The 19,333-nt window shown below is 46.3% G+C and overlaps 1 protein-coding gene across 1 annotated transcript in view; it reads right to left on the reverse strand.

Annotated features, from left to right (window-relative positions):
- The window catches only part of SGMS2 (sphingomyelin synthase 2), a 126,044-nt gene that overhangs the window by 36,349 nt on the left and 70,362 nt on the right, over positions 1-19,333 (reverse strand). Inside the window, exon 2 of the mRNA XM_063919178.1 lies at positions 2,199-2,829. Coding sequence (XP_063775248.1) covers positions 2,199-2,653 — 455 coding nt within the window. The 5' untranslated portion in view covers positions 2,654-2,829. The remainder of the gene's footprint in view (positions 1-2,198; positions 2,830-19,333) is intronic.

Raw genomic sequence — 19,333 nt, forward strand, 5'->3', positions numbered from 1 at the left:
AGCGCCTCAGTGACCCAAATGCCCTTCTATCATACGGCTGAAGGGTCTTTATAAGGTTTGATACAGACGAATCCACCTAATGGCGGATTCTCCAATGTAGATGTCACTGACTGTGGAAACGGGTAACTAGACTTAAATCTGTGAGGTATAGAACCGGTTATTCGGTTGTTTCGTGTTTCTACTAACATCTTAGTAAGATATTCCTAAATAAGAACCCCATTGGAGATATCTGTCGTTTAGTAAATACGACTTTATTATATGTCAGAGGCTCCTTAGTCTCTGTAAACTTCAGAGACTGACGCACTGGCCTCATGAGATTATCAATGTCTGGGCTGTCAAAAGCTGCACTATCTGACTGCTGGTCTAATTTGCCCTCCTCACCCTTATTTAGCGCCGTGAGGTCTGGCATAAAATCGTCAGACTGCAACATAGCAGAAACGGGTAAATTATAAGACAAATTAAATGTATCCCTTGTACCCAAAGTGAACTTGGACCTTTGCAAAGGCTGAGACTCCTCCGTTAGTTCTGGCGGTCTCACCCGAGACTCCGATCTTGCCGCTCGTGTCGAGCGGCGGCCAATTCTGATTTCAACCCAGCCATTACATTTGCTTAACATAGGATCCGGGAAGGAAACCGACTTCCGGAGTGGAAACCTACAAAACATACTGTACATGTGTAGATTCATGTACAGACATTGCAGTAAAACTTCTTTTTAGTCTTTGCTGGTGCCTTACTCATTATACAGACAGACAACACAATAGATAAAGACAGACACTTGCACGACTCAGTAAAATTGTTACTTAAGGTGTGTAATATATATATATATATATATATATATATATATATATATGGCCAAAGTGCAGTTCACATGGCCAGCCTATATGGAACCTGAACCAAAATTCCCACTAACACCCCTGCGCCTCCGGTGGAGTAGAGATGTAGGACAGGAACGTTCTGGAATCACAAACTGGAAGAAACAGGAAGCATGGTTAAAATGGCCCCCATGCCATGCTTACAGTTATAATCACAGGTCAGGTTACAATACATGCCTTTATAACCTGTACCTGACTGCAGTGGCTTAATAGTCTATTAATATAATGGATCTATGCATATGAAATCTGGCAGCCTGTCATGCAGCCTATTCTTCCCATATAAGTTTTTCTCCCTTGCAGCAGCGCTGCCTGTGAGCAGACTTGCCCCCCCCCCCCTCCCCCTGTGCTCCGTGTAGCACTGTGTCTCAGCGGGGAGCGATTGCCCGGAAGCTGACCTTGGTGTCATTGCAGGGAGGCAGGGGACGCTTATGAAGAGAGCGGCCGTGTGAACGGAGTTCGGCGCGTAGCGGCTTCCGGCGGCGCTAGTGTGAGCGCTGAGCTGCGGCGGTTCTCCCCCTCTTAGCGCTGGTACTTTGATGTACGTCGGACGGAGCGGCTGGGGCGTGCCGGCTGTATTAGCTTATGGTGCGGGCGGCGGTGATAACACGGACCCCACACAGCGGGGCGGCAGCGTGCGCTGACCGCCCCGTCCCCCCCCAGCATACCTTGTCTCCTTGTAGGGAGGGCTGCGACGGGGCTTCTTTCTGTAAGCTCCGTCCAGCTCTTGCAGCAGGCAGTGAGCTGCGTGTGGCTGTGAGGGTGCTCTTTGTGAGGACCGACACGCCATGCGCTGCCTCTGTGCAGCGGCACTATCCCGGACCCATGTTTTTAGTAGAAACTGGGAAGGGATGTGTTTAAGTTGTAATAAAAAAGTAAAAATTAAAATCAAAATCAAAAAATATTCAAAGAAAAGTGTGGGTCCCCACACAAGCCTTGTTAGTGCAGTGAGCACAGAAAAAACACTGAGGTACTCTGGGATATGGAGCGGTGGAGAGTTCTAAATTTAAATATTCAGTGCCCTGTTTCCTGCGGAAGCCGTCCATATCCCAAGAGTACTCCAGTGACCCCTAGTGGATGAAAAAGAAATAAAGCAGCCAGTAATTACCCTGCACAGAAACAATGTAACCCACCCAAATCTAACTCTCTCTGCACATGTGATATCTGCCCCCCTGCAGTGGACATGGTTTTGCCCATCTACTAACAAATTAGCTGCTACGATCAGGTCTGAATTAGGCCCTTAATTTGGTTAACTATTTGGAAAAATCAATGTATGATGACTTTGTATTTATCCTAATTAATAACAAGATCTTTCTTACTGGTACCTACTTATATCTGAGGAAAAGCCATTGGATAAACCAAATTCCAACCAGAATCATTCCATTTATCTCTGATACAGAAAAGGCCCATGTTACTCGATCAATGTAGTCAAAGAACTTGTCAGGCAAGGGTGGGCTCACCTCCTTAGGAGGGACTCTTTCATGCACCACTGTGATCATAACTGTGGTGAGGACCATATTGAAAAGTGCATAAATGAAAGCAATGCCAGTTTTCCACCATTCTAAGGGAAATTTTGTTTTGGAGTCTGTTGGTATAGCAATTTGAATGTAGTCCGGATATTTCTTTGCTCCTTTTCGTAAACCATTTGGCAGACTTTTGGATTTGGTTTTAACATTGTTATCATCCTCACTGTTTGATGAAACAGACCTAGGGAAGCCATTTTGTGTTTCACTGCGCGGAACATCCGTGTGTTCTTCAATGTTTGTAGTCTCAATTGCATCCATTTGAGCAACACTTCTTCACAGCAATAATTCCCTTGTTAAAATATATAGTTTACTGTGTTGTATTGTGTTCCTGACTTGGCTGATAAAGTCCAAATTTCATTAGTTTGAGTTCATTTTCTGCAAATAGATCCCAGTACTGGAAATAGTCCTTCTGTACAAGCTTGTGATAATATCATCTGTAAAAAGAAAAGGAATTAAATATTAAGCATAAGTTTCAAGACTATTATGGACCAATCAGATGCTATCATTAATCTAGTACATTCTATATAATAATAGGTAGAATCTGGTTGCTATGGGCAACACATCTGTTTCTACTTGTCCTCTTTAGAAGGTTTCGGAAATCTTCCCCATAATATGACAACAAACAAGTTCAATACTGAATATCACTTTTCAGCATGGTTCACAATCCAATCTCCTGGAGAGATAAATGATAATGGGAGAGCCTTATCAATGCTTGGAGAGAAATTAAGCAAGAGTGATAAGGTGCCAACCAATCAATTCCTGTCATTTCTCAAACACAGCCTGTAATATGACATCTAGTCGCTGATTGGTTGGTAATCCAAGCTTTGTTAAATTTCCTAGAAAATCACGTAAACAGTGACTCATTTTATGTAGGGTGCACATGGGTTGTTTGTTTGCATAGGATGTACTAAGTTTTACTTGTATTTTCCGACATTACTGCATTATTTTCAGCACGGTATTCTTAATCACCAGCTTTCTCATCGCTGGGATGTACTAAGAAATGTCAAACCACACTTCCTTTGTGGTCAATGACACTTCAGCGATGTTTAGTGGCTCCCCCCCTTCCTGCTCCCTCCTGCACATACACCTACCTCCCCTGTATGTGGAGATACCGGTACCTACAGTATGCTGTTATATGCTGTTACCTATGATGCCAGTGGGGGGGGGGGGGGGGCTGCTGGCTGCTGGCACTGACTCTAGGATACACCAACAGAGTCAGGTGCATGGGATCTGCTCCTATCAGTTCTGCTGCTGCACTGGTGGCGTTAAAGGTGTCACTAAAAGACCGTTGTGGGCGTTAGTGCATATGATAACTGCTTACTCCCCATAGCGGGCAATGGGGACAACTAACGACACAGAAGTCTTGCAGGGAAAAATCAATGAGAAAAGAGTGGAGTTTTTTACACTAAACTTTATTAGTACATTGACGAACAGGATGAAGGGCACAGAAAAGCAGACTTATTGCAGCTGTAAGTAATAATAGAACATCACTCCCTTTGTATTTTGGACAGGGAAACATAAAAGAGTCAGATATTAGTACAGAGATAATTCATCTCTATTGCGTAATTGACTGACCATGCATATGCGTGTATTACTGATTCTGATATAAAAGTAGACATGGATTTTATGACAGCGTTTTCTACTTATTCTTATCCATACTACAACATGAGTTTAAGCAGAACACCAGAGTACACAGCCAGTCCTTTACTGCAGGGAATAAAGATCTCTCTGTGAATATCTGTTTCGCCTCTCCTCACGGGCATAGCCAGAAATTTGTGGTCCCCCTAGCAACATTTAGAATGGGCCCCTGTCCCAACCCTCCGCGGCAGTTGTTATTAATCTGAACCATAGTAGTGCCCTAGTTTATTTTATGAACCATAGTTGTGCCCTACACACATTATGTCACATTGTAGGACTGCCAGTACACATTAAGCAACACAGTACCCCCAATTCGTATTATAGCATATTACAGTGTCCCTAGTTCATATTATGATACACTATAGTGCCCCACTTCATATTATACCACATTACAATGAGCAGGGGGAGAGGCATACTTGGATATATTGTAGGCCCTAAGACAAATGTTTGTAAGGGCCCCTATGTACCACCTCATGGTGAAAAATATATATAACACATGTAACTGTGACAGGGAAGATTTAACGCAGCTCTGGGCCCCATAGCAGCTGCACTCCCTGCACCTATTGTAGCTATGCCCTTACCTCTCCTCTGTTTCCTGAAGAAAGAAAAACACATAATGAAGGAAAGAACAATGTAAAACATGCACAGCGCACATCATGATATGCCTTCTTTGGTTAATGTACAAGACCGCAGTGCAAACTACTTGTCTACTTCTGAAAAAGCATTTCAGGGAGATTGTGAAAGCAACATCTAATGTCCATGGTGTTAAAGAGGACGTGTACTGCTGTGCCGCAGCATTGTTGCTCAGTAATATTTACTTGTTGACGAAAAGACACTGATACATTTCTGGGCTTGTTCATGTATTGTGTATTACTCACATGTGGTTCTAGAGAAGTGGCCATGATTACCTTTATTTAAAATTTCATATAGGCATAGGGATCATTATAACCAATAAAATGAAATGGTACTGATGACCCCATTTGAATATATATATCTCTGATTTACTTTTTACATAACAGGTATATGTTAGTAAAGTGCAAGCAGGGAGATGGCTAGACTATTCAGGGAGTCAGTGAGATTGCTGTTGTTATCTTTCTGACATTCAGGGCAAATATGCCACAGTGGGATCACTCCCGTAGTCACGGGCGTTTCAACAGAGGAGGGGGTCCGTGTGCACCTCTGGGTGGGCCCCCTCCTCCATACGGCGCTGTAGAGTCTACTGCGCATGCGCAGGTCTCCAGAAACATGTCGCCCATCATGATCCAGAGCCCATGTGCATGCGAGGCGGCAATTTCTGCCACGACCGCAGCGCCCAACGCTGGACTCCGGAAAAGGTAAGTATTAAAATGGGTGCAGTGTGGGCCCCCCTGGACCCAGGGGCCCGTGTGCACCGCACACATTGTACCCATTATAGAAACACCAATGCCCCTAGTACTTAAGCTGGGTACACAAGGTAAGATTTTTTGCACTATATCAAACACTATCTGGCTAGAGTGCGATATAGTGCACTATATCGCCCCATGTGTACGCACTACATTGTATGCGATATAGTGCGGTGCGCACTCCCGTGGGTCGTATCCGATGTTCTATGTCGGATAAACATGCAGCTCAATTTTAGCTAGATAGTACACTATCTAGTGCATATAGGGGGTAATTCCGAGTTGATCGTAGCTGTGCTAAATTAGCACAGCTACGATCATTCACACTGACATGCGGGGGAACGCCCAGCACAGGGCTAGTCCGCCCCGCATGTCAGTGCCGCCCCCACCCCCACAGAAGTGCAAAGGCATCGCACAGCGGCGATTCCTTTGCACTTCAAGAGTAGCTCCCGACCAGCGCAGCTTTAGCGTGCTGGCCGGGAGCTACTCGTCGCTCCCCGGCCCGCAGCGGCTGCGCGTGATGTCACGCAACCGCCGCGGCCTGCCCCCCCAACAGTCCGGCCACGCCTGCATTGGCCGGACCGCGCGCCCTAAACGGCGGCCGTCCAGCCCCCTCCCGACCAGCGACCGCCTCTGCCTCAGAGGCGATCGCTAGGCAACGATTTACACAAAGTTTGTGTATATTGAGCCATCAGAAAACAAAGGTTTCACTATCTCACTCTGACTCAAAAATTTCGGAATATTCAGTATTTCGGAATATTTGGATATGGGATACTCAACCTGTACAATGAGCGTAAATATAGTGTAAAAATTAATTTTTCTATAAAAAGGATCAGGTAGCCAATATAAAATTTAACACGGACACTTTAAGAAAGAGTATATAAAAGATATATATAAAAATGTTCATATCACATATATATAAAATGTTAAGGCTAAGACACAGATATTAAGAATTACGATTAAAAAAAAAAGGGAAATATATCTAATCTGTGAGGTAAAATGTCAGTGAGGGAAATCAAACGTGTTTCATCCTGAAGACTTTCTCAAGCAATGGTATACTGCTGGGGCAGGGCTCCCATTTATACCCCTAACAGTTCTGTACCAATTTGACACATCACTTCCTGTTAGAGAATAGTGTGATTTACCAATCCAATAAAAATCTATAGAACATGGTGTGCACATATAGGGCGAGATGTATTAACATACATCGCTGCCCCTCGCAGCGACGTTGTTCACATATGTACTAACATATGCGATCAACATCGCAATGTGGTGACGTTTGCCCTCCCGCGATACCTGTAAGGTGGTGTGCGGGGGGTCTCCGTCACCTCCGTGGGCTCTCCCTCTCCTCAGCTGCCGGGAACAAGGCAGCAGGCTGTCCCCGGCGCCTCCTCCTCCCCCCTGCAGCCGGAAGGACCCCTGGCTGCGTTGCTAGGGAGAGGAGGAGATTACCTTCTGGGACCAGGGCTGCCTGGAGGAAGGTATGCCGGGGGGGGGGAGGGGGGTTGGCGTCTGCGACGGGGGAGGCATCGGGTTGCGGCAGCCGGCGATAAGATGCCCATAGGCTTCTATAGGGTATCGCCATCCTGAGATGGCGATACCCTGGGCAGCGAAAAAACGGCGGTGGGGTCTTAGTACATTTGAAAATGCGGAAAACTCCCCCAAAAGGGGGTTTTACCGCATTTTTCCCTTAGTACATCCCTCCCATAGGGAGACCACATGGGTAAATGGTCCAAAACACAGGTGTGTAGAGGAAGGCGGCACTGATATCTGTCTATATACAGTATATATATACTTAATAACAGGGATCATAGAGAGTTCAACAGGTGATTGATAGCTAGATTCAGGAACAAATCTTGGAAGTCTGAGTGATGGAATAGCAGCTACTATATATTACTTTTTGAGAGGTCAGCAATAATAATTAATACAACTGTTACCACAGCCATCTTTTTTTTTTATTTTTTTAAATAAAACTACTGATATAGCATTATATAATGTAAACCCCCTTGTATACTTGAAAGTAACTAGCAACATTTCATTAATATATAAAAATGTTATTGGTTGACTAGAGAGCTTATTTTACATTGCCTGAAAACTCTAAACTTCAAGAATCACAATCTGTATGAACTCTCCTAATGTAAATTGAGCACAGGCAAACATGCATTTTTCAGTGAGTGCAATTATTTCATTTATAACTGAAATAAAAATGTTTCATTTGGGATCATATGAATACTTCATAAAATATGGCTATGCTCCCACTAGAAGATTACAAAGGTTCTGCCAAACACTTCAGCTTGCAGAACACTGACAAGTACAAAGCTCTCATCCGTAACATTCTCCAGTAATCAACAGTATAGAGACATTGCCTTCATTTACTACTGAGAGCGACAGTGCTGACACATGTTTAGAGAATGAAACCTGCCCGCTCAGACAATGGGGGTAATTCCAAGTTGATCGCAGCAGGATTTTTGTTAGCAGTTGGGCAAAACCATGTGCACTGCAGGGGAGGCAGATAGAACATGTGCAGAGAGAGTTAGATTTGGGTGGGTTATTTTGTTTCTGTGCAGGGTAAATACTGGCTGCTTTATTTTTACACTGCAATTTAGATTGCAGATTGAACACACCACACCCAAATCTAACTCTCTCTGCACATGTTATATCTGCTTCCCCTGCAGTGCACATGGGCCCTCATTCCGAGTTGTTCGCTCGCAAGGCGATTTTAGCAGAGTTACACACGCTAAGCCGCCGCCTACTGGGAGTGAATCTTAGCTTCTAAAAATTGCGAACGATGTATTCGCAATATTGCGATTACAAACTACTTAGCAGTTTCAGAGTAGCTTCAGACTTACTCGGCATCTGCGATCAGTTCAGTGCTTGTCGTTCCTGGTTTGACGTCATAAACACACCCAGCGTTCGCCCAGACACTCCTCCGTTTCTCCAGCCACTCCCGCGTTTTTTCCGGAAACGGTAGCGTTTTTATCCACACGCCCATAAAACGCCGTGTTTCCGCCCAGTAACACCCATTTCCTGTCAATCACACTACGATCGCCGGAGCGAAGAAAAAGCCGTGAGTAAAAAAACTATCTTCATAGCAAAATTACTTGGCGCAGTCGCAGTGCGAACATTGCGCATGCGCACTAAGCTGAAAAACGCTGCGATGCGAAGAAAATTACCGAGCGAACGACTCGGAATGACCCCCCATGGTTTTGCCCAACTGCTAACAAAATTCCTGCTGCGATCAACTTGGAATTACCCCCATTGCCTTGTTAATCTTACAGGTGCCTGTAGGCAGCTGGCAATACTGAGAATATTACATGTAGTTTGATACTATGTTGTCGGTAAATGGCCCGATCTTGAACCAGTTATTTTGTTTACCAAATAGGTAAAGTTGGATTAAGCCTATTTATCATGATCATCATATTATATTGTTATTACCAGGGGCGTATCTAGCCATTGGCCAGGATGTCACTCGCCAGGGGCGTCAGCCGAGCAGGGGGCGCTGCCTGGTGGTGCCACCCTCAGCCAGTGGGTGGAATCCCGTGAGCTGTAGTGTCTGGCAATACCTGGTGTGCCAAGTTGCCTGTGCATTGCTGGGATGGAGGGCGGAGGCTCGCTCAGCAGGCAGGAGCTGGTGCCGATGTCCAGCACTGCAATGCATTATAGGGAATACACTGAAAAAAACTACAACTCCCAGCAACCCTTGCTGCTGGGAGCTCCCAGTGGCAAGGGCTGCTGGGAGCTGTAGTTTATTTTCAGTTTCTTCACATAGTATGAAGAACACCGGCGCTAGCTCCTGCCTGCTGAGCAGGCCTCTGCTCTCCATCCCAGGCAATACACAGGCAGCTCAGCACACCAGGTATTGCTAGACACTACGGCTATGTGCTGGGATGTTGTGGGGTAGGGGCTATGGCTATGTGCTAGGGTGGGAAGGGAGGGGGATGAGGACTATGACTATGTGCTTGGGTGGGACTAGGGCTATGTGCTGTGTGGGGAGACTATGGCTATGTAAGTGCTGGGAGTGGGCGAGATTACAGCTATGTGCTGGGAGTGGGGGAGACAAATGCTATGTTCTGAGGGGGGGGCTACTGTTATGTGCTGGGAGGGTGGTGGGAACTATGGCTATGTGCTTGGGCAGGTGGGGGCTATGTGCTGGGAGGGAACTACTGCTATGTGATGGGAGGGGGTGGGTACTTTAACTGTGCTGGGAGAGGTGGAGACTACGGCTATGTGCTGGAGGGACTACGGCTATGTGCTTGGGGCAGTGGGAGCTATGGCTATTTACTGGGAGGGGACTATGGATATGTGCTGGGAAGGGGAGGTGGATAACTATGTGCTGTGTTCCGGTGGGTACTATGGCTATGTGCTGAGGGAGTACTACAGCTATGTACATTTGAATAGGAGAGTTAAGTAGTGCGCTGCACTGCACTACTTTTCATGGCACTACTATTTGATTATACCACCTGGTCTTGGGTGGCATTGCCTCCTCAGCCAGGCCAGGCACTGCTGATGTCTCCACAGTGTGATAAGGATTACTGTGTGGGCATAATGTGTAAAGGGAACTGCTACTGTGTGGGCATGATGTGTATAAGGGGTACTACTGTGTAGCGTAGTTTGAATTGGGGGTACTATTGTGGTCATGTCCCTTTCCCACAAGATCATGTCCCTTTTTTTGCACATGCACCTTCTCTATTTCAAATATGGGGGGCGCCAGTCCCTTACTTTGCCAGGGGTGCTCGGACCCCTAGATACACCCCTGGTTATTACATTATTATTAGGCATGTATATATTCAGTTTTATAATTCATGAACTGCAATCATATGACTGACATTGCATAGTTAATTACAGTATAACCATTCTATACTTGACTTTGAAATGTAACAGACTACAACACTCCACTTCACACCACATAAACAGGCTTTAAAGCTTTCAAGAATTGATGCAACTGAGTGGCCTGGATTTCATCCATTCTAGCCACTTACTGTGGTGGCCAAAATTAGCCACTGATCATCCTAATGTTTGGCCCTCCGGATGAGCTGCAGGACCGACACTTGTGTGGCCAACATTCGTTGTGACATCTGTCTTTCTATATTGGAGATAGGAGGAAATTCTAATTAAAATGTATGAGACTTGATTTCACCAATAATGATTTTCTCTTCAGGCTCTAGAAAATCTGTACACAAAATGTATTGCAGATATCACAGGCAATGATTTGCTTAACAAAATAAAAATAAAATCTAATATCAAATAAAAAATATAATAACGACAATAATAATAATAATAATAATAATAATAATAATAACAACAATATATAAATATTATACTAGTAACCCTATATTATCCTTTTCCAGGCTGCCTGCAACAGCTGGTTGACCTTCCTCTTTTGCTCCTTGCCCTCTAATTGCTGTCCTACTAAATGTCTGACCTCTAAATTGCAGTCTCTACCATCTCCTCTATTCCTCTTCCTGTTGGTGTTTCTCACGGTTCTGTCTTTGCCCCACTTCTATTCCGTCTAGTTTCCCTTCGTGGAGAGGTCCTTTACTGTGCGGTGCGCGATGACGTCATCGCGCACCGCACGGCCAAGGTCCTCTAGTTTCTCTTCGTTGAAAGGACCTTTGATGTGCGGTGCGCGATGACGTCATCGCGCACCGCGCATCATTCCAGTCTGTACAGAGGGCGTTAATGACCACGCCCCCTGTATGAAGCCACGCCCCCCCCCAATGCCGCCCAGGGCGCCAGAAGCCCTGGAACCGGCCCTGAACCCACCCAAATCTAACTCTCTCTACACATGTTATATCTGCCCCACCTGCAGTGCACATGGTTTTGCCCATCAGCTAACAAATTTGCTGCTGCAATCAGGTCTGAATTAGGCCCTCTCTTCTTTCTTTTCCTGGAGGTACCAGTGCTTTCTTAAACTCAACATGTCGAGACAGATTTATAGGTATTCTCTGTGTGTAGTGTATATTTACTGTATATTCATTTCAGTTTTTCTAAAAATATATAGTGGTATAAAAAATGTTTACTTTAATTTAAATGGAGTTAGTTTATTTTAGCACAGCTACCCTGACAATTTTACATATAGCAATTGGCCTTGCACACATACTTTTAGATACTTTACATGTTTATTTACTAAGCCTTGGATGGAGACAAAGTGGGCAGAGTTAAAGTACCAGCCAATCAGCTCCTAACTGTCATTTTTTAAACACAGCCTGTGACATGGCAGTTAGGAGCCGATTGGCTGGTACTTTATCTCCGTCGACTTTATCTCCATCCAAGGCTTAGTAAATAGACCCCAAAGGCGTTTGCCAGTTGGTAAAGCAATAATCCCTTGGGTGGCACTGGCAACATATAACAGGGATAATTGAATAGCCATGGCGCCGACAATTATCAATGACCGCGGGTAACTGAGTTCCCCCCTCTGTTGTATAATACTTCTCAGTTTGGTTTTTGCTCCTGCTATGTCTGTTTTATCCATTTGATTCATTTTCTGTTGTCATTTATCCTGTTGCTACTGTAGTGTGTACACTTTGTGATGCCCTACAAATAAATGATAATAATAGGAATCCCTACAGCAAATATTTTAATATAAAATACATGTTTTGCAAATTTTTTACTTTAAACCAAAATAATATGTTACATCTTTACAACTGTGCCCACATTCTTCTTGCCCATCTACCACATTCAGCACTAGGATAACTATCCTCTACCTAACAGTAATATGAAGGATCTGAATTGTCTACAAGGTGCTGCCTACTGTAGCTCTCCTTGCATCCATATTATGTGCCTCCATATTATGTACTACACTTTAGGGGGGGAATTCAGTTAGAGGCGATAAAGTGTTATGTTTTCAAATGTTATCACTCATATCCATCATCCCGTAACATTGTGTCCAATGACGGGACATTTAGTGACATCGGATTCACTTCCGTTTTTTTTTTTTTTTTTTTAAATAAAAGCCGGGGATTAGTCACACACTCTTTTCCTTGAAAAATACCTTATACAGGTCGAAACGTGGTGGAAGGAGTGCTGGAAATGTGTTGAAGTGACTCCATTGGTAAGACTTGTCTTTTATACCAAAAGGTTGTCCCCGGTTTCGGCTGCCGGGTTTTTCACCCTTATCATTACATCTTTCCACCCGGAGTGCACTAGACAATTCTGATGTAAATAGTGTTATTGTTATGTGTATATTTTAAACTTTTTTGAATAAATCCTGTCTGCTAAAACTTACTGCCCACACTGCCAGATCCTTTGTGTGATATGAGTTTGATCCAGAACTAACCACAGATACCCAGATACTGTATGTTGAATGCAACTCTGTGAACCAGGAAGTATGGTACGCTCCATTTACTAATGTTCACGGTCCAGAATACAATTTCTCTATAGACGGGAAATTGATGTTTAAAGATACTTTGATTAGTGAAATCCCCATGTATATTCTGAAAGTGGGGTACGCACTATTTAACACGAGTGTAAATCAGGAGGACATCCGCATTATTATTTTAATGACATTTTATTGGGACATACTGCACCATGATTTGGTTTTATGTATTTCTTTCATATGAATAAACACAGCGAGGATCGGTCAGGACATAGGGGGTCATTCCGAGTTGTTCGCTCTGTAAATTTTTTCGCATCGCTGCAATTTTCCGCTTAGTGCGCATGCGCAATGTCCGCAGTGCGACTGCGCCAAGTAAATTTGCTATGCAGTTAGGAATTTTACTCACGGCTTTTTCATCGTTCTGTTGATCGTAGTGTGATTGACAGGAAGTGGGTGTTTCTGGGCGGAAACTCGCCGTTTTATGGGTGTGTGTGAAAAAACGCTACCGTTTCTGGGAAAAACGCGGGAGTGGCTGGAGAAACGGGGGGGGGGGTGTCTGGGCAAACGCTGGGTGTGTTTGTGACGTCAAACCAGGAACGACAAGCACTGAACTGATCGCAGATGCCGAGTAAGTCTGGAGCTACTCAGAAACTGCTAAGAGAGGTGTAATCGCAATATTGCGAATACGTCGTTCGCAATTTTAAGAAGCTAAGATTCACTCCCAGTAGGCGGCGGCTTAGCGTGAGTAAATCTGCTAAAAGCAGCTTGCGAGCGAACAACTCGGAATGAGGGCCATAGGACACCATCTTGTGGGATAACAAAGAGACCAAAAACAACAATAGAGACTTTATTGGACAATTAAGTACCTTTGACTTTATATATTTCTTCTGGTAAACTCAGTGAGCGCTATATGATTGGAAAATTTATTTTTGTACATGTATTATTTAAAAGGATACAGTGACCCTTATTTTTCCATTTAGCTGCATAATTGGTTTGCGCCATGGGCATTTGTGATATATTCCTTTTCCATTATCACGCATATCACCTGTTAATTTCACTTATCGTCTGTTTTCGGGTGTTTCACAAGATAATTCTTGCCTGTATCCTCAAAAAAGGCATACTAATATTGGGTAACACTATAGAAGTCTATTAGTGGCCATAATAAAAGTGTTTCTGCTGCGGGGTACACTGGGCTCCACAAGCCTGGACAATGGGGTGTAGAGTAGGATCTTGATCCAAGGCACCAACAGACTCAAAGCTTTGACTGTTCCCAGAATGCACAGCGCCGCCTCCTATATCACCCCGCCTCCCAGCACAGCAGCTCAGTTTGTAAGTTGGTGCTGCAGTAGCAGGCACTTAACAGAGGGGCTGCTCCAAGCAGCCCTGAGAAGAGCTTTTTATGAAGTAAAAATTGAAGACTTCAAGGGCAGCAGCGGTGGTAAATGATTTGTGACATTCACTGCTGCAGCTCCAGCTCTCCCCAGCGGCGCTGTACACTCCCGAGCCCTGGTTGCCGGGTACCTACAGCGGAGGCTCCGGTTTTCTTCATGTTAGACACACACGGCTGGGGCTCTCCAGGATCGTGTGGCCGCGCTTCGGGAGGTGGTAAGTGGGTCCCGGTCTTTATCGCGATCCGGCGCGGTCAGTGGGAGGCGGGCCCGGGCCGCGCGCGCTGGCGGTGGACACTGTGGCAGTACAGGCGATCCCACTAGATCACCAGGGCATGGGCGCAGGTCGGGTTTTCTCTCTAAACCACTTCTTATATCGCACACAGTACCCGGTGGTTTTGCCAGCAAGGGAGATAAGGCTTAGACCTGAAGCGCCTCCCCCAGCCCCAGGGCGCCATTTCCCGCAAATGTTCCCGCCCTGGAGCTGCATATCTGTCTTTTCCTCACTCCCAGTCAGTGTCTGTGGCGCCATTATCCCTCAGCTCACTGTTCATGGGACTGCTTGGGCAAATCCTCCTATGTAAAGCCGCCTGGTTGTCAGCGCTGTGCCTTTACATGACACTTAAGTATTCTACCTGCCTTTTTAGACAGTGATTGTTAAGAAAGAGTGCATTTAGTCAGGGTTTTATAATACAATTACCCTGTGATATACATCCAGTTCTTACTGTGTACTGTTATATCTACTGTTATATAGCTGTGTAAGCTAGTCCAGTGCAGTATTATTGTCTGTAATAACCTCTGCATTGTACAAACTTGACCTTCTGAGTGTTGTCCATCTCGTGTCTTTCACTCAACTTGCTATCCCTATATTCTATAACCTGAGGGGGCTTGGTGCGTCAGGTGTTATCCAATATAGGATTTTCACAAATATATACTGTATTACGTATTTTTCTCTGTGATTTAGTCACCATATCTCTCCTTTATCTCTGCTAGTGCTGACTACACTGCGCAGGGGTTTGGGATATTGTGCTGCTGATAATTGTACTGTGTTACCTCATACAGCAAGTTATATCATGTCTTCTTCTGAGGGTAACGGTTCTGGGGCTCAACACACTGCTGGTGTTGCTGAAGCCACAGGCACATATGAGGAGAATATAGCAGCTGTGGGCTCTGGTTCTGGGGGCTCCTTGCCCCCCAGTGGGACTGTGGCAACGGAAGCACATACTGACCCACCGTGGGCCGCTTTTTCCACGCTTCTGCATATGCTAGTTCATAAACTAACACCCCCTATGGGACCCCCAATGCCGGTACAACCGTATGTGAGCCCTGCAGCTAACCCGCCGTGGGCGGACAATTTATCTGCTCAATTAAAGAAGTTGAACCAGTCCTTGACTACTAAAAAGTCTGACCAACGCTCGCCTAAGTCCAAGAGGTCCTCTAAGCGAGTGCTCGTCTCCTCACAATCCACTGCTGTCACTGACACCTCATCTGATGAGGACGGCACTTACACTGACCCCTCAGGTTCTGACTCAGACACGGCTGATGGGGAGGGTAGTTTACATGTGGATGTTCCTGACCTTTTGGAGGCTATTAAGTTAATTCTGCAGATTACGGATGATCCCGAGCCATCCGTGCTTCCTAAGAAACCAGATAGGTTCAAGCGTCAGAAGGTGGTTAAACATGTTTTACCTCACTCTGATCACCTAGTGGATATACGTCAGGAACCCTGGGAAAACCCGGGTACGAAGTTTGTGCCTCAAAAGAGGATGCTGGCTCGCTATCCCCTCGCGCCAGAGCTGTCTAAGAATTGGGAAACACCTCCTCCAGTGGACTCACATGCGGCTAGGATGGTGGTTTCCTCAGCTCTACCTGTCACTACCGTCACGTCTCTGAAAGAGCCTACAGATAAACGCGTGGAGGGTTGTCTAAAAGCGATTTACACCCTCACGGGTGCTGCACAAAGGCCTACTATTGCAGCTTCATGGGCTGCTGAGGCTATTGAAGCATGGGCCTTGGAGTTAGAAGCTGAAATCTCCTCTGACCATGCTAGACAATGCTTGTCATATATTGTCACAGCTTCTCGACATATTAAAGAGGCGGCTTCTGATGCCGGTATCCAGGCAGCCAAGGCCTCTACTACGTCAGTCCTGGCTCGCCGGATATTGTGGCTGAGATCCTGGTCTGTGGATCTGGACTCTAGAAAAACCCTGGAGGTAATCCCTTTCAAGGGAGATATTCTGCTTGGGGAGGACTTAAATAAGATAGTGGCTGACTTGGCTAATGCCAAAACTGCCTGTCTACCTAATACAGGTCCTTCTGTGTCGAAGGCTAAAGGTACGTCCTTTCGACCCTTTCGTCCTTCAGGTAAAGCAAAAGGTCAGGCGTACCATAAGAAGGCCCGCACTTCCATACCTGGTAAGCCGAAGCCCAAAAGAGCCTAAGCTGCCCGTCAGCCAGCTGCCAAGACGATAAGCCTGCCGCATGACGGGGCGGTCCTCCCCCTGGGGGATCCTAGGGTGGGCGGCCGGCTTCTAGGGTTTACCCAGGAATGGTTGAAGACCACTTCAGATGCCTGGGTACGGGAAGTCGTCACTCGAGGTTACGCCATTGCCTTCAAAAACCGAACCCCTCATCGATTTTGCCAGACAGACGTCCCTTTGGACCGGACAAAGGCAAAAACTCTACACTCGGTGGTACAGACCCTCCTGGATACAGGAGTCGTAGTACAGCTGCCTCTTGCTCAGAGGGGCCGGGGGTACTATTCTCCGCTGTTTCTAGTCCCGAAACCGAATGGGTCCTCCCGGCCCATTCTCAACCTCAAGGCATTGAACAGGTTTGTGAAGATTTCCAAGTTCCGTATGGAAACCCTTCGCTCTATAGTTCTGGCCTTGGAACCTGGGGACTACATGGTCTCCTTGGACATACAGGATGCTTACCTGCATATTCCTATAGCAGTGTCACATCAACAATACCTGAGGTTTGCTATTGGCAACATCCAATACCAGTTTTGGGCATTACCTTTTTGGTTTAACAACGGCTCCGTGAGTCTTCACCAAAGTTATGGCGGTGATGACGGTGGTACTCCGCCGTCAAGGGGTCAGGATACTGCCGTATCTGGACAACTTGTTAATCCTGGCAAATTCCCCAGATCTTCTCCTGCGTCATCTGGATATGACGGTCCGGTTTCTAAAAGCCCACGGGTGGCTCATCAACTGGAAGAAATCCTCCCTGGTCCCTGCTCAGAGCATGGTGCACCTGGGAGCGCTGTTAGACACTCACAACGAGAGGTTGTTCTTGTCTCAGGAGAAAATCCTGAAGCTTCAGTACAGGATTCGTTGTTTCCTTTCTCGTCCGCAAGTGTCAATACATTCGGCTATGAAGGGGCTGGGCCTCATGGTGTCAGCATTCGACATGGTGGAGTATGCTCAATTCCATTCTCGCCCCCTCCAGAAGCTGATTCTAGCTAAGTGGGATGGCCTGCCTCACCAGATCAGGTCTCACATGATCTCATTGACTCCGGAGGTCCGCCTGTTGCTGCTCTGGTGGCTCCAGGACCAACAATTGTGCAGGGGCCGTCCCTTCTGGATATTCAACTGGGTCCTGTTGACGACAGATGCCAGTCTAAGAGGTTGGGGCGTGGTGCTGGAGCAGCACTCCTTACAGGGTCGGTGGACCAAGGAGGAATCTCTCCTCTCGATCAACATTCTGGAGTTGCGGGCGGTCTTCAATGCGTTGAACCTGGCCCAGCATTTAATTCAGAACCGTCCTGTTCAAGTACAGTTGGACAACGCGACCACAGTGGCTTACATAAATCATCAAGGTGGCACTCGAAGACGTTTGGCAATGAAGGAAGCCTCACGGATTCTACAGTGGGCAGAACGCCATCTACCGGCAATATCGGCAATATTCATTCCGGGAGTCCTGAAGTGGGAAGTGGACTTTCTCCGTCGTCAGGACGTGCATGCCGGCGAGTGGGGCCTCCATCCAGAAGTGTTTCAACTCCTCGTGGAAAGGAGGGGTCTTCCAGGTGTGGATCTGATGGCGTCTCGACACAATCACAAGGTTCCGGTCTTCGGAGCAAGGACAAGAGATCCTCTAGCAACATTTGTGGATGCGCTGGCGGTGCCGTGGAGGTTTCGGCTGCCGTACGTGTTCCCTCCAGTGTCACTCCTGCCCAGATTAATTCGGAAGTTCAAGCAAGAAAAAGTAAATCTGCTTCTCATAGCTCCGGCGTGGCCCAGACGGCACTGGTTCTCAGACCTGCAAGGCCTATCGTCGGAGCGTCCACTTCTACTTCCACAACGCCCAGACCTCCTCGTTCAGGGCCCTTGCGTCTACCAGGACCTAGCCCGCTATCTTTGACGGCGTGGCTCTTGAAGCTTCCGTCTTGAGGGCTAAGGATTTTTCTGAAGAGGTCATTAAAACTATGTTGCGGGCCCGGAAACCGGCTTCTGTTTGGATTTACCATAGGGTCTGGCATTCATACTTTGTTTGGTGCGCATCTAACAATTATGACGCTTCCAAGTTTAGTACAGCCAAACTTTTGGCTTTTCTGCAGCAAGGCCTAGATTTAGGCCTGCGTCTGGCCTCCCTCAAGGTTCATATTTCTGCCTTGTCGTTGTGGTTTCAGAAAAAAATTGCGACTTTACCTGATGTTCATACTTTCACTCAGGGTGTGTTGCGTATCCAACCTCCCTATGTCCCGCCTGTGGCTCCTTGGGACTTGTCGGTGGTTTTGGAGGCGTTGCAGGAGCCTCCATTTGAACCTCTTGGTTCAGCTGACCTTAAGTGGCTTTCCCTTAAGGTGGTGTTCTTGCTGGCTATTGCCTCTGCTAGAAGAGTGTCAGATCTGGGTGCCTTGTCTTGTAGTTCCCCATATCTGATTTTTCACCGTGACAGGGCGGTTCTTAGGACTCGTCCCGGATATTTACCTAAGGTGGTTTCTTCGTTCCACCTTAATCAGGAGATTGTGGTTCCAGCCTTTGTCTCTCCTGATTTGTCTCCCAAAGAGCGGTCTTTGGATGTGGTACGGGCTCTCCGTATCTATGTGACGAGAACTGCTTCTATTCGAAAATCTGATTCTCTCTTTGTTTTGTTTGGATTTCACAAACGTGGCTGGCCTGCTCACAAGCAGACCCTGGCCATATGGATTAGAATGGTGATTGCACATGCTTACGTGAAGGCTGGTCTGTCAGCTCCTGCTCACATTACGGCCCAT

The sequence above is a fragment of the Pseudophryne corroboree genome, chromosome 1, assembly GCF_028390025.1.
Source record: "Pseudophryne corroboree isolate aPseCor3 chromosome 1, aPseCor3.hap2, whole genome shotgun sequence".
Classification (NCBI taxonomy): domain Eukaryota; kingdom Metazoa; phylum Chordata; class Amphibia; order Anura; family Myobatrachidae; genus Pseudophryne; species Pseudophryne corroboree.